The sequence below is a fragment of the Carassius gibelio genome, chromosome A3 (assembly GCF_023724105.1).
Source record: "Carassius gibelio isolate Cgi1373 ecotype wild population from Czech Republic chromosome A3, carGib1.2-hapl.c, whole genome shotgun sequence".
NCBI classification, from domain to species: Eukaryota; Metazoa; Chordata; class Actinopteri; order Cypriniformes; family Cyprinidae; genus Carassius; species Carassius gibelio.
In genome coordinates this window covers 28,223,746-28,238,162 of record NC_068373.1, presented here as the reverse complement: position 1 = coordinate 28,238,162, position 14,417 = coordinate 28,223,746, and the positions used below count along the sequence as shown (strand labels likewise).

At 47.6% G+C, this 14,417-nt stretch overlaps 2 protein-coding genes and 1 pseudogene across 3 annotated transcripts in view; all 3 read right to left on the bottom strand.

The window, feature by feature from the left end:
• Positions 1 to 14,417, bottom strand: part of LOC127955906 (NAD(P)(+)--arginine ADP-ribosyltransferase 2-like) — a 28,834-nt gene that overhangs the window by 12,385 nt on the left and 2,032 nt on the right. The gene's annotated exons all lie outside the window — the stretch shown is intronic.
• On the bottom strand, positions 1,289 to 9,796 carry LOC127955895 (NAD(P)(+)--arginine ADP-ribosyltransferase 1-like). 2 transcript variants are annotated; one of them, XM_052553517.1, is made up of 3 exons: positions 9,663 to 9,796; positions 2,263 to 2,367; positions 1,289 to 2,187 (listed from the first exon to the last, which is right to left on the bottom strand). In XM_052553517.1, the coding sequence occupies exons 2-3, from the start codon at positions 2,311 to 2,313 to the stop codon at positions 1,432 to 1,434; spliced, it is 807 nt and encodes a 268-aa protein (XP_052409477.1). In that variant the 5' UTR covers positions 2,314 to 2,367; positions 9,663 to 9,796; the 3' UTR covers positions 1,289 to 1,431. The 2 variants fall into 2 exon arrangements, with proteins under 2 accessions (XP_052409477.1, XP_052409470.1); XM_052553510.1 differs by lacking the exon at positions 9,663 to 9,796 and adding an exon at positions 2,460 to 2,623.
• Positions 3,843 to 9,320, bottom strand: LOC127943219 (uncharacterized; annotated as a pseudogene).

Genomic DNA, 14,417 nt, shown 5'->3' with positions numbered 1-14,417 from the left:
TTTTATTCCCTGTTATTTTATGATTTCTGTTAATAAAAGCCTCTCAGAGGCCTGACGCCATGCCCACTGTGTCTGTCTTGTGCTCCTCCCGTGACACTGGTGGAGAATGCGGGCAAGGCGAAGCCTAGACAGCGCAGTTGGGAAACATCTGGTGACGTCACTCCCTCTCGCTTGCAAACGTTCGTGAGAACCCAGACTGGGACGGAGGATAACTGGGGACAGCCTCCCAGCCATACAAAGGGTAAGTGACTTTTCCATTGTCATTTTACCCTGTGGTTGGTTGAGACTGTCACTAAAACCCGGTTTCTCTGTCCCTGTTCCGGTGCGCTGCGAGAGGGAGGACCGCCCGTAGAGGAATCCCCGCCCACTCCGACCGTTTGGAGCCTGGTTGAGGATGGTAGCACTCCCGTGTGGGCGGCGCCCTAATGACAGTGATGTCACTTGGGAGGGGGAATGTGACGAGTCAGCTGCCTCCTCCCTGATTGTCACCGGCACCCCGTCCTAAATCGCCGCCCTTCACCAGGCTCCCGACTGGAGTGGGTGTGTGAGAGGAGGGGCGCTGGACGAGTCAGGGCTGGCGGCGTGTGATGGGGCACACCTGAAGGAAGTGGAGCCTCATCACCGCCACTGTTTAAAAGCCCAACGTGCCTCTCCTCAGGAGACCGGTCTCTTCCCCGTGCATGCACACTGGTGTCCTCGTGGGTCCAGGAAGGGTGCGTTGAGGGACTCCCGCGACACTCAGACGTGAGCTGCCGGACCCGCGATCCGGATGGGAACCGCACCCATATACACGGCCGACGGGCCAGGATGCCGGGCCGTCCATCCCCTACCAGCGCCGCGGCCAACGACAGAGACGCGGCCGCTAGGAGAAGCCGCCGCCCCTCACGCCCCGGACCAAGGAGGGGAGCGCGTGCGGCCACCGGACTCCGCCCCTTGCCTGGACCCTTCCTCGATGAACACTGCCCGACCTACACAAACCCTGCAGCACGACGAGGACACCAGATTCCCTGTTATTTTGGACACTTTCCCCCTTTGGCCACTTTTATTCCCTGTTATTTTATGATTTCTGTTAATAAAAGCCTCTCCGAGGCCTGACGCCACGCCCACTGTGTCTGTCTTGTGCTCCCCCGTGACTATATATATATATATATATTATTTTTGCTGCAAGCTGTATTATGATATTGCTGGCAGTTATCTAGATAAAAAGCACTAATATTTTTCAGCAAAAATGTGTAAGCATAAATAAATACATTTTTAGACATAAAATCACTCAATTGAGTCACTTAAAATATAACTTTATTCCTTTTTTGTTGAAATTCTGTAAACAAATTGTTTTCTGATAAAGACTTATTGAACTTAACTGAGAGAAAAACATTCTTTATATATGGAACTGATGTACATGATTTTGTCATGTGAATTAAAGCATTTTGTTCAGTGCACAACATATTTCTTCATTTTGGTCTTGTTCGGTTTCTTGAATAGAGCACAGTTCAGGTTACTTTGTGTCCCAGAGCTTTCCAAAGTGAACACAGTTTCACACCAGAGATCAGGCTGATCAGCTTTTTTCTTAACAGCAGTGACTTTAAACTTCTCGTATGGAGGAATCAGCACCTCTTTCTCACGAGGAAGCTTAGAGTATTTTGCCACATCAGCTCCTTCACAAGTGTAGATTTCAAAACAAGACACATTTCCAAAGCCCCGTGCTATTTTACGATCAAGAGATGATGAAGCAAATGATCCGAAACGAACCTCTTTGTTCAGAACACACTCATTAAATTTAGCTTTGGTACCACGGAAAGTTGAATAACATTTATTTTGTTGTTTCTTTAGAATCTGTATCGCTTCTGTTAACAGAAAGTGAAGTGAATACCATTTAAATATCATTTGTGTGTAGTTTGTTTTACCGGAACGAGTGTCAGGATTAAAAAGATTAAATACATGAATATCACTGTACACATAAAGAGCAATTAAATTATTCTTTGTTAGTTTATTAATTTGGTCCTTGACAAAGTCTTCCCCTTTTTTCCAAGCAATTTTATATTCAGGTGAGTTATTGATTTCCTTCTTTAGATATTCTGTCTCCACCAGATGTGCCATTTTCTTTTTACAGCACAAATATTGGTCATCAACAGAATCTGGTGCCATATCCAATGTATAAATATCTCTTGCGGCAGCAACTCTGTGATCCTGCAGCAACAGGATTCATAATGATCAATCATCAGTATTCATGTCTGTAATATTTATATTAAAACACAATCTTACCTGTCCTAGAGCAGCTAAAATGAGAAGAAGAGCTTCAATGATCAGCAGCATCTTGATTCAGTCGAATCCCTCAGATTCTCTAGTAGATCTAGTGAAGATCAGATGCTGGAAGACAAGAAACACAACAACAGCCTTTTCTCAAACACTAAATCAGTGAGAATATGTACATTGACCTTTTATGTGAACACTAAACTTACCTGAGGATACTCTTCTCTTTAGTTGTAAGATTTTGTTTTTCTTTTTGATATTTTTCAGGAGTTTAGGAGCAACAGTGAGAGGAGAAGATCAGAAAAGTCAGTCACTCACAGCCAGACGACAACGACTCTTCAAACCAGGAGAGGAGGAAAGTGTCCGTTTTATATACCTGACTGTGTGTGTGTGTGTGTGTGTGTGTGTGTGTGTGTGTGTGTGTGTGTGTGTGCGTGTGTGTATGTGTGTTTGCTGAGAAATAATAGTGTTATTGTAATGCATCTAGCTCATCTAAATGGTTAAGATCATTATCACTTGTGAAGATCTGGTGTTTGTGTGGTTTCACACCGGACAAAGTTTTGAGTGTCTGTCTAACATGAATGCTCGATTACATTCAAACTGATCTCCTCAAAATGTGCAATAATGGTACATATGTATGTGTATGTTAGCAGGATGTCCAATCTCTTCTCCAACTCCTAAACCGTACATTCAAAAGAAATAAACATAACAAATTGAACATTTATGAATTAACCAAGTCATATTTCATACAAGCTCACCGACAAAACAGTTAAGACACATATCAGTATGTTTTTATAGACACTAAAATTCCTTTACACAACTAATATTGTCATATATATATATATATATATATATATATATATATATATATATATATATATATATATATATACATATAAAAAATGAATGGTCAAGGAGCTGATTTAGCTGACAGTGATGTGTACTCTAACTATTAGCCATTAGTGTCCATTTCTGCTTTATGATTGAGAGAGAAGAATTACAACTGATCCTTCTAGTTCAGATTCATTTTTTCAGATTTGGGGTAACACAAGCTAAATTTACACAAATAGAAATGTATTACAGATGCTGTGAGATCAAACAGTGCTAAAGTAATCCTGATGCATCAAGCTGATGCAACACGTCTGTGTGGTCAGGGTCTGTGTGGTTTCAAGAAGAACAACCTTTCTGTTCCCGTCTAAGATGAGTAATACGCTCAAGTATAAAATCTTAGATATATTTCACATGCATATACTCAAAACCATTAATTTAACTTCATTAAATAGAGGAAAGCTTTTCTATACAAGTTATAGTTTGTTATATGACTTCCAGAAACATTTTTATTTTTCAAACAAATATCTTATAACTTAATTAATTGGAGTTCTCCATTTTTTACTACTGAAATGAATATTTTACATTTATCTGCTAGATAGCAACATTTTTGAGTGAAATGAGATGAACACTTCTGAAGAGACTCATCATTGCACAGGTCTGAGCTCATAGAGCCGTCCCCAAAACAAAACCAGCTTCATTCTTCTGCAAAATGAAAACCACAAAAACTCTTCTCGAACTCAACCATGACTAAGATGGAAAAAGTTACATTCATATTTAAAAAAAAATCACTTCAGAGTTCATTGAATAAACATAACACTCCAAATGAAGCAAATATGTTTAGCAGTTAGTGTGCTGTTGCTGGCAGTCAGCTAAATAGCAAGCACTAAAAATAGTCAGTGATGTGAAAAAAAAAAAGAAAAAAAAAAGAGTTAAGTGTAAATGAAGTAATAAATTACAAACACATAAAATCACACTGAGGGCACTGAATTGGGCCACTTGAAAATAGCTTCATTTCATTGTTGAAAATATGCAAACAAAGTTTTTTTTTAGGACAAAGAATTGTTGAGCTAAACCAAGATAAATGTTGGAATTGGTGCACTATAAATTCATAAATGTAAAGCCCTTTGTTCAGTATGCCTACTTTCATTGTCAGTTTTAGTAATTTGTTATGGTCTTGGTTGGTTTCTTGAATAGAGCACGGTTCAGGTAACTTACTGTTCCAGAGCTTTCCAAAGTGAACACAGTTTCACACCAGAGATCTTTCTGACCTCTTTTCTTGACAGCAGTAACTTTAAACATCTCATATGGAGGAATCAGCACCTCTTCCTCCTCGTCATGCTTAGAATATTTTGTCAAATTTGCACCTTCACAAGTGAATGCCATTTGAATTTCTTCTTTTGGTACTTTTTCTTTTCATTACATACAGCATTATTGAAATCCTCAAATATCTTAAACTTAGAACTAGTGTACACATAAATAGCGATCAAATGATTATTTGTCAAGTTATCTCCGGGTGTCTTGTGATTCTTAGCATGTTTCCAAGCTTTTGCAAAATTAAATTGCATCTCTTTTTCTAGATATTTGGTCTTCACCAGATTCTCCATTTCCTTTGTACAGCCATCATAATTGTCATCAACTGAATTCAGTGCCATATCCAGTGGAAATATATTTTTGACAGCAGCAGCAGCAGCACTGTGCAGCTGTCACGTTAGGTGTTAGGAAACACGAAGAAGGAACCAATTTGCAGGTACGTCGTTTATTAAAGGGGTAATCCAATAGAGTAAACAGTCCAGGCAGGGTCAAAACCAGCAGATCAAAGCAGACATAAACAAGACACTAACGCAAGGCAAGACAAGGATGACGGGAATGAATAACGGTAACATTTAAACAAGGACTCCGTAACACAGACTAAGACAGACTGGGTATTTATACACAGAAGGATAATGGGGAAACAGGAGACAGGTGGGGGAAACAATCAATTACGTAACAAGGAGGAAGGTGACCATATAAGGAAACAGGAAGTGCTCTGGGACAGACACCGTGAGAAGGAGGACATCTAGTGGAACCCCGGGGAACAACAACCCAGACACTGTGACAGTACCCCCCCTCTACGGAGCGGCTCCCAGACGCTCCAAGACAAAACACAACACAGAGACCAGGAGGGAGGCGGACAGGTGGAGGCTCAGGGGGAGGGACGGAGGGCCGGAAAAGGAACACATGGGGGACAAACACCAGCAATGAAAACATAAAACAGGGAGACCAGGAGGGAGGAGGACCGGAGGAGGTACAGGGGGAGGGACGGAGGGCCAGACAAACTGAGGGGAACAGACAGAAAGATAACAAAAAACCAAAACAACCCACAGAAATCCCTGAAGGACCTGTTGAGGCGCCCACCAGGGCGGAGCTGAAGACCACCACAGCCTTGTGGTCAAAGTCAAAAGCCTCCCGGGCGGAGCGGAAGACCACCACAGCCTTGTGGTCAAAGTCAGAGCCCTCCAGGGTGGAGCGGAAGACCACCACAGCCTTGTGGTCAAAGTCAAAGCCCTCCAGGGCGAAGCGGAAGACCACCACAGCCTTGTGGTCAAAGTCAGAGCCCTCCAGGGCGGAGCGGAAGACCACCACGTCCACGTGGTCAACGTCGGAGTCCCCCAGAACGGAGCAGCAGACCACCCAGTGACTTGACTTGGCTCTGGAGGGTAATTGGTGACTAGCCCTGGCTCTGGAGGGTCCTCGGTGACTGGCCCTGGCTCTGGAGGGTCCTCGGTGACTGGCCCTGGCTCTGGAACAGCCTCGGGCACCGCCTTGGCATCAGGCACCGCCTCGGCCTCCAGAACTGGATCGGGCGCCGCCTCGGCCTCTGGAACAGCGTCGGGCACCGCCTCGACCTCCGGAACAGCCTCGGGCACCGCCTCGGCATCGGGTGCCACCTCGGCCTCTGAAACAGCGTCGGGCACCGCCTCGACCTCCGGAACAGCCTCGGGCACCACCTCGGTAACTGACTCGGCCTCTGGAACAGCAATGGGCGCTGCCTCGACCTCGGGTACCACCTCGGCCTCTGGAACAGCGTCGGGCACCGCCTCGGTAACTGCATTGGGAACAGCCTCGGGCACCGCCCCGGCCTCCAGAACTGGATCGGGCGCCGCCTCGGCATCAGGCACCGTCTCGGCCTCCAGAACTGGATCGGGCGCCGCCTCGGCCTCTGGAACAGCCTCGGGCACTGCCTCGACCTCCGGAACAGCCTCGGGCACCGCATTGGTAACTGCCTCGGGAACGGCCTCGGGCACCGCCTCGGCCTCTGGAACAGCAATGGGCGCTGCCTCGACATCAGGCACCGCCTCGGCCTCCAGAACTGGATCGGGCGCCGCCTCGGCCTCTGGAACAGCGTCGGGCACCACCTCGACCTCCGGAACAGCCTCGGGCACCGCCTCGGCATCGGGTGCCACCTCGGCCTCTGGAACAGCGTCGGGCACCGCCTCGACCTCCGGAACAGCCTCGGGCACCACCTCGGTAACTGCATTGGGAACAGCCTCGGGCACCGCCCCGGCCTCCAGAACTGGATCGGGCGCCGCCTCGGCATCAGGCACCGTCTCGGCCTCCAGAACTGGATCGGAAAACCAGCAGATCAAAGCAGACATAAACAAGACACTAACGCAAGGCAAGACAAGGATGACGGGAATGAATAACGGTAACATTTAAACAAGGACTCCGTAACACAGACTAAGACAGACTGGGTATTTATACACAGAAGGATAATGGGGAAACAGGAGACAGGTGGGGGAAACAATCAATTACGTAACAAGGAGGAAGGTGACCATATAAGGAAACAGGAAGTGCTCTGGGACAGACACCGTGAGAAGGAGGACATCTAGTGGAACCCCGGGGAACAACAACCCAGACACTGTGACAGTACCCCCCCTCTACGGAGCGGCTCCCAGACGCTCCAAGACAAAACACAACACAGAGACCAGGAGGGAGGCGGACAGGTGGAGGCTCAGGGGGAGGGACGGAGGGCCGGAAAAGGAACACATGGGGGACAAACACCAGCAATGAAAACATAAAACAGGGAGACCAGGAGGGAGGAGGACCGGAGGAGGTACAGGGGGAGGGACGGAGGGCCAGACAAACTGAGGGGAACAGACAGAAAGATAACAAAAAACCAAAACAACCCACAGAAATCCCTGAAGGACCTGTTGAGGCGCCCACCAGGGCGGAGCTGAAGACCACCACAGCCTTGTGGTCAAAGTCAAAAGCCTCCCGGGCGGAGCGGAAGACCACCACAGCCTTGTGGTCAAAGTCAGAGCCCTCCAGGGTGGAGCGGAAGACCACCACAGCCTTGTGGTCAAAGTCAAAGCCCTCCAGGGCGAAGCGGAAGACCACCACAGCCTTGTGGTCAAAGTCAGAGCCCTCCAGGGCGGAGCGGAAGACCACCACGTCCACGTGGTCAACGTCGGAGTCCCCCAGAACGGAGCAGCAGACCACCCAGTGACTTGACTTGGCTCTGGAGGGTAATTGGTGACTAGCCCTGGCTCTGGAGGGTCCTCGGTGACTGGCCCTGGCTCTGGAGGGTCCTCGGTGACTGGCCCTGGCTCTGGAACAGCCTCGGGCACCGCCTTGGCATCAGGCACCGCCTCGGCCTCCAGAACTGGATCGGGCGCCGCCTCGGCCTCTGGAACAGCGTCGGGCACCGCCTCGACCTCCGGAACAGCCTCGGGCACCGCCTCGGCATCGGGTGCCACCTCGGCCTCTGAAACAGCGTCGGGCACCGCCTCGACCTCCGGAACAGCCTCGGGCACCACCTCGGTAACTGACTCGGCCTCTGGAACAGCAATGGGCGCTGCCTCGACCTCGGGTACCACCTCGGCCTCTGGAACAGCGTCGGGCACCGCCTCGGTAACTGCATTGGGAACAGCCTCGGGCACCGCCCCGGCCTCCAGAACTGGATCGGGCGCCGCCTCGGCATCAGGCACCGTCTCGGCCTCCAGAACTGGATCGGGCGCCGCCTCGGCCTCTGGAACAGCCTCGGGCACTGCCTCGACCTCCGGAACAGCCTCGGGCACCGCATTGGTAACTGCCTCGGGAACGGCCTCGGGCACCGCCTCGGCCTCTGGAACAGCAATGGGCGCTGCCTCGACATCAGGCACCGCCTCGGCCTCCAGAACTGGATCGGGCGCCGCCTCGGCCTCTGGAACAGCGTCGGGCACCACCTCGACCTCCGGAACAGCCTCGGGCACCGCCTCGGCATCGGGTGCCACCTCGGCCTCTGGAACAGCGTCGGGCACCGCCTCGACCTCCGGAACAGCCTCGGGCACCACCTCGGTAACTGCATTGGGAACAGCCTCGGGCACCGCCCCGGCCTCCAGAACTGGATCGGGCGCCGCCTCGGCATCAGGCACCGTCTCGGCCTCCAGAACTGGATCGGGCGCCGCCTCGGCCTCCAGAACAGGATCGGGCACCGCCTCGGCCTCTGGAACAGCAACGGGCACCGCCTCGGCCTCCGGAAAAGCATCGTGCACCGCCTCTGCCTCCGGGACAGCATCGTGCACCTTATCTGGGGACTCAGGCTTTGAGTCGGCCATCTTGTGCTGTGGCGCTGGGCTGGCGGCCATCTTGTGCTGTGGCGCTGGGCTGGCGGCCATCTCGTGCTGTGGCGCTGGGCTGGCGGCCATCTCGTGCTGTGGAGCTGGGCTGGCGGCCATCTTGTGCTGTGGCTCTGGGCTGGCGGCCATCTTGTGCTGTGGCGCTGGGCTGGCGGCCATCTCGTGCTGTGGCGCGGGGCTGGCGGCCATTTTGTGTTGTGGCGCTGGACTGGCGGCCATCTTGTGCTGTGGCGCTGGGCTGGCGGCCATCTTGTACTGTGGCGCTGGACCGGTGGCCAATTTGGGCATTGGCGCTGGGTTAGCGGCCATCTTGTACTGTGGCGCTGGGCTGACGGCCCTCCTGGGCAGTGGTGCTGGGCTGACGACCACCCTGCCGGAAGAGACGGGAGTGGCTGGGGCATCCCACCGACACCGAAACTGCAGGTAGCGCACGAATTCCCAGAACTCCAGCGTCTCCAACTGCTCCATCTCTGCCTCAGGCACTGGATCATCCAGGCCGCCATTGAAGTGGTCCTTAAGGGCCGCATCGTTGTATCCCAGGCCTTCAGCCAGGGACCAGAACACTTGAGCCAGGGCACCCACTTCGTTGCCCTCTTGACGGAGGGCGGTCAACCGAAGATACTTGACCCGCCTCTCCGCCATCTTGGCTGGGGAACGGAAAAATGACATACCGCTGGTTCCTATGGGGACGGAGTCCTTCTGTCACGTAACGTGTTTTGGGAAACACAGGAGAAGGAACCAATTTGCAGGTACGTCGTTTATTAAAGGGGTAATCCAATAGAGTAAACAGTCCAGGCAGGGTCAAAACCAGCAGATCAAAGCAGACATAAACAAGACACTAACGCAAGGCAAGACAAGGATGACGGGAATGAATAACGGTAAAGAGCAGATGCTGAAAGACAAGAAACACAACAACAGCCTTTTCTCAAACACTAAATCAGTGAGAATATGTACATTGACCTTTTATGTGAACACTAAACTTACCTGAGGATACTCTTCTCTTTTGTTGTAAGATTTTGTTTTTCTTTTTGTTATTTTTCAGGAGTTTAGGAGCAACAGTGAGAGGAGAAGATCAGAAAAGTCAGTCACTCACAGCCAGACGACAACAACTCTTCAAACCAGGAGAGGAGGAAAGTGTCCGTTTTATATACCTGATAGTGTGTGTGCGTGTGTGTGTGCTGAGAAATAATAGTGTTATTGTAATGCATCTAGCTCATCAAGATCATTATCACTTGGGAAGATCTGTTTGTGTGGTTTCACGCCGGACAAACTCTTGAGTGTCTGTCTAACATGAATGCTTGATTACATTCAAACTGATCCCCTCAAAATGTGCAATAATGGTACATGTGTATGTGTATGTTAGCAGGATGTCCAATCTCTTCTCCAATTCCTAAACTGTACATTCAATAATAATAATAATTCATTACATTTATATAGCGCTTTTCTAGGCACTCAAAGCACTTTACATTGTCGGGGGTATCTTCTCATCCACCACCAGTGTGCAGCATCCACTTGGATGATGCGACGGCAGCCATATTGCGCCAGAACGCCAATGAAGTCAATCAGAAGATATGGGGATTGTCACACCTCTACTCTTTTCGAAATACATCCTGGGATTTTTAATGACCACAGAGAGTCGGGACTTTGGTTTAAAGTCTCATCCGAAGGACAGTGCTTGTTGACAGTATAGTGTCCCCATTACTACACTGGGGCATTAGGATCCACACAGACCACAGTATGAGCACACCCTGTTGACCTCACTAGTACCTCTTCCAACAGCAACCTAGTTTTCCCAGGAGGTCTCTATCCAGGTACTGACCAGTGTCCCGGCCAGCTCGTTCCCGACTGTCACATAAAGAGGTTCACACATACTTGTTTGATTAGCAGGATTCTTCATTCAATATAACATAACCTGTTACAAAAATATAACACAATGTCTAGGGATTAAATAAACAAAAGAAAATACCAGTCCAATGGGCAAGGAACGTTGATAAATAATAAATCAACAAAAGAAAAGAGGTTGGAGCAGATGACTCCTCTGAAGAACTGGGTTCTCCCAGAGGAAGTACTGAGGGGCAGTCCAGCCAGACATTTATACTCTCCACCCAGGAATTATTAAATAATAATAATAATAATTAATTACATTTATATAGCGCTTTTCTAGGCACTCAAAGCACTTACACAGTCAGGGGGTATCTCCTCATTCACCACCAGTGTGCAGCATCCACCTGGATGATGCGACGGCAGCCATATTGCGCCAGAACGCCCACCACACACCAGCTTACTGGAGGAGAGGAGACAGAGTGATGAAGCCAATCAGTAGATATGGGGATTGTTAGGAGGCCATGATGGTCAGAGGCCAATGGGCGAATTTAGCCAGGATGCCGAGGTCACACCTCTACTCTTTTCGAAAGACATCCTGGGATTTTTAATGACCACAGAGAGTCAGGACCTCGGTTTAACGTCTCATCCAAAGGTGAGTATAGTGTCCCCATCACTACACTGGGGCGCTAGGACCCACACAGACCACAGGGTGAGCACCCCCTGTTGGCCTCACTAGCACCTCTTCCAGCAGCAACCTAGTTTTCTCAGGAGGTCTCCCATCCAGGTACTGACCAGGCTCAGCCCTGCTTAGCTTCAGTTGGAAACCGGTCTTGGGCTCCAGGGTGATATGCCTTCCGGCCAAAATTAGCTTGGACGTTACATGACAATGAGGATAATTGTTATCCTGCCACCATCCAAAACCAGCCAATAACATCCACGGCAGACCCTCTTCCCAGTCGGCATCAAATGCCACACAATATGACCTTAAAAGAGACTTCAAGGTTTGATGAAACCTTTCAAGAGCCCCCTGACTCTGTGGATGGTGAGCACTAGAGACATTGTGGGTAACTCTAAGTTGACGCAAGACTTTTGAAAACAGTGTGGACATAAAATTTGAACCCTGATCTGATTGGATAATCTTGGGAATACCAAAGATAGACATAAAATTAGGAGGGTTTTCAAGATAGACTTAGTGGTGATAGACCTCAATGGGTAAGCTGCAGGATAACGGGTAGTCTGGCACATAATGGTGAGAAGATATTGGTGACCAGCCCTAGACCATGGCAGAGGACCAACACAGTCAATAATCAAATGTTCAAAAGGGTTGGAAACCACAGGAATAGGCTGTAACGGAGCAGCAGGTATTTTCTGATTGGGTTTACCAGTAATCTGACACGTGTGACAGGATTGGATATATTTGGCTACATCTCTTTTTACTTTAGGCCAATAAAACTGTCACATAACACGGTCATACGTTTTCTGTACTCCAGTTTGATCAGCAAGTCCTTAGTGAGCCAAAGTCAGCACAGGAACCCTAAACAGCAGTGGAACTACAATCTGAGTTTTAAGTTCCACATTATCTTTGTGCATAATCACCTCCCTACAAAGAAGACCATCTTCAATAAAATACAAGGAAGAAAGATCATCAGAACCCCTGCGAGACCTTGCTGAAAAAAATAAAGACTTAAGGGTGTAATCAGTCTGTTGTGCTCGATTTAGCTCCTCTCGAGAGATCTGTAAGAGATCAGTCAAAGAACAATCATCAACATTAGAGAGCTCCATACTAACACTCGCAATAGTGGGCATAACCTCAGATGAAACCGATTCACTTTTCAGTTCTGCAATTTCTTTCTGATCAGAAATTGGGAAAGAATGAACCTTTGCGCTCCCTGTTCGGAACATTTAGAGACATCAGATTTTAATTAATGGGCAACAACAGCAGGAAAGAAAGTGTGATTAAGTTAAATCTCATCATCCTGATTTTCTGATCGTTTAGCCATCGATTGAGTGACTGCACAAACTGGGAACAAATCAGAGAATACTTTACAATTTTCAGCATCAGATTTTCTAGGTATAGATGTTACTATGGGTGAAGCTGCCACATTATGCTCTCCCCAAACATTTCCCCCAAATCATTTCCAAGAATAAATGTAATCCCAGGAATTGGAAGTGCAGAACTGACACCAACAACAACATCACCAGATACTATGGCAGAGGAAAGACGAATTCGATGCAAAGGCACTTCAATAAACCCCATTTCAAAACCCTGTACCAATACATGAGTTTCAGTAGCTGTTTCAGAAGTTAATGGCAAAATTCCTTCCATAAGAAATGACTGTGCACCCCACGTATCCCTAAGAATACGCACTGCTCTTTGCTGCAAATTCTCTTTCTACCTCTCGCTCTGTCATAGCGCGGTCTTTTTCTCTTGCAGTGACATAGTACAAAATTTCAGCTCATTTTCAACATCAACATCACAGGGAGAAAACACAGAAGATTCGCTTGGAACAATAGACTCAGTTCCCACCTCTGAAACTCCTCTATCCATGAGTGATCGTTTCAAAGTTGTCACGAGTGTTTCCTTCAGTCTCTTATCTTGAGTAGTAAGTTCAATATTAAAGCGTTCAGCAATTTGTAATAATTGCTCCTTTGTACACCTCTCAAGTAAAGATTCAGAGGGGCAAACAAAGAAATCCTCAAGCACATTGGACATCTTTGTTCTACCACACACACACCTTGGCAACAACACAAACAACTCACACAAGCGAGAGGGTTGAGTCTACTAAAACTACACCTCCCATAAGCCACTGCTTCAAAAGGGAACTACAACCATCGGTTATGCAACCTACTCATTCACAATAACCTCAAAGACTTACCACAAGTCAAAAACACATTGCAGGTTGGCAAGAGAAAAAAAAAAAAAAAAAACACAAACTATCTTATTCACAAATTTTGCTGAATAGGTTGACCTATCTGAAAGAAAACAAACTAATTCCTATCTATTCTTCTAGGATGTAACGGGCTCTGGGCGACATTAAACGCTAAACTCAGTGACGATCAGTCAAACTGAAAGTCCAAAAGTGTACCCCTGACAGAGATTTAAATCTCCACCCAGACTAACCCTCAAAAGCAAAAAAGACAAAATAATAACCAAAACAACAACCAGTGTTCTATAGGAAGGATTGTATTCACAACCCAGCTGGATACACTCTTCCTAACCGGATTTCTCATTCACAAAAAGGGTGACCATTCACAAAAATTATCACGTAGCTACTCACCAACATTCCCTACTCCAAAGGATCTCGGACGAGCCACCAATTTATGTCACGGCCAGCTCGTTCCCGACCATCACATAAAGAGGTTCTCACATACTTGTTTGATTAGCAGGATTCTTTATTCAATATAACATAACCTGTTACAAAAATATAACACAATGTCTAGGGATTAAATAAACAAAAGAGAATACCAGTCCAATGGGCAAGGAACGTTGATAAATAATAATCAACAAAAGAAAACAGATTGGAGCAGATGACTCTTCTGAAGAACTGGGTTCTCCCAAAGGAAGTACTGAGGGGCAGTCCAGCCAGACATTTATGCTCTCCACCCAGGAATTATTAAATTAGCTTGGACGTCACATGACTATGAGGATAATGGTTATCCTGCCACCATCAGGTAAAGAAGAGAAAGACAGGGTCATAACACCAGGCTCAGCCCTGCTTAGCTTCAGAGGGTAACCAGTCTTGTGCTCCAGGGTGATATGGCTGCGGGCCGTATTTCAAAAGAAATAAACATAACAAATTGAACATTTATGAATAAACCAAGTCATATTTCATACACATTCACAGACAAAACAGTTAAGACATATATCAGTATGTTTTTATAGACACTAAAATTCCTTTACACAACTAAGGCTTT

What these genes read in the sequence shown, in the direction of transcription:
- LOC127955895 (XM_052553517.1), bottom strand. Translation starts at nt 2,313, where the DNA reads ATGCTGCTGATCATTGAAGCTCTTCTTCTCATTTTAGCTGCTCTAGGA. An exon ending in TTTTAGCTGCTCTAGGACAG is followed by an intron (nt 2,188 to 2,262) that starts GTAAGATTGTGT and finishes CTGTTGCTGCAG; the next exon opens with GATCACAGAGTTGCTGCCGC.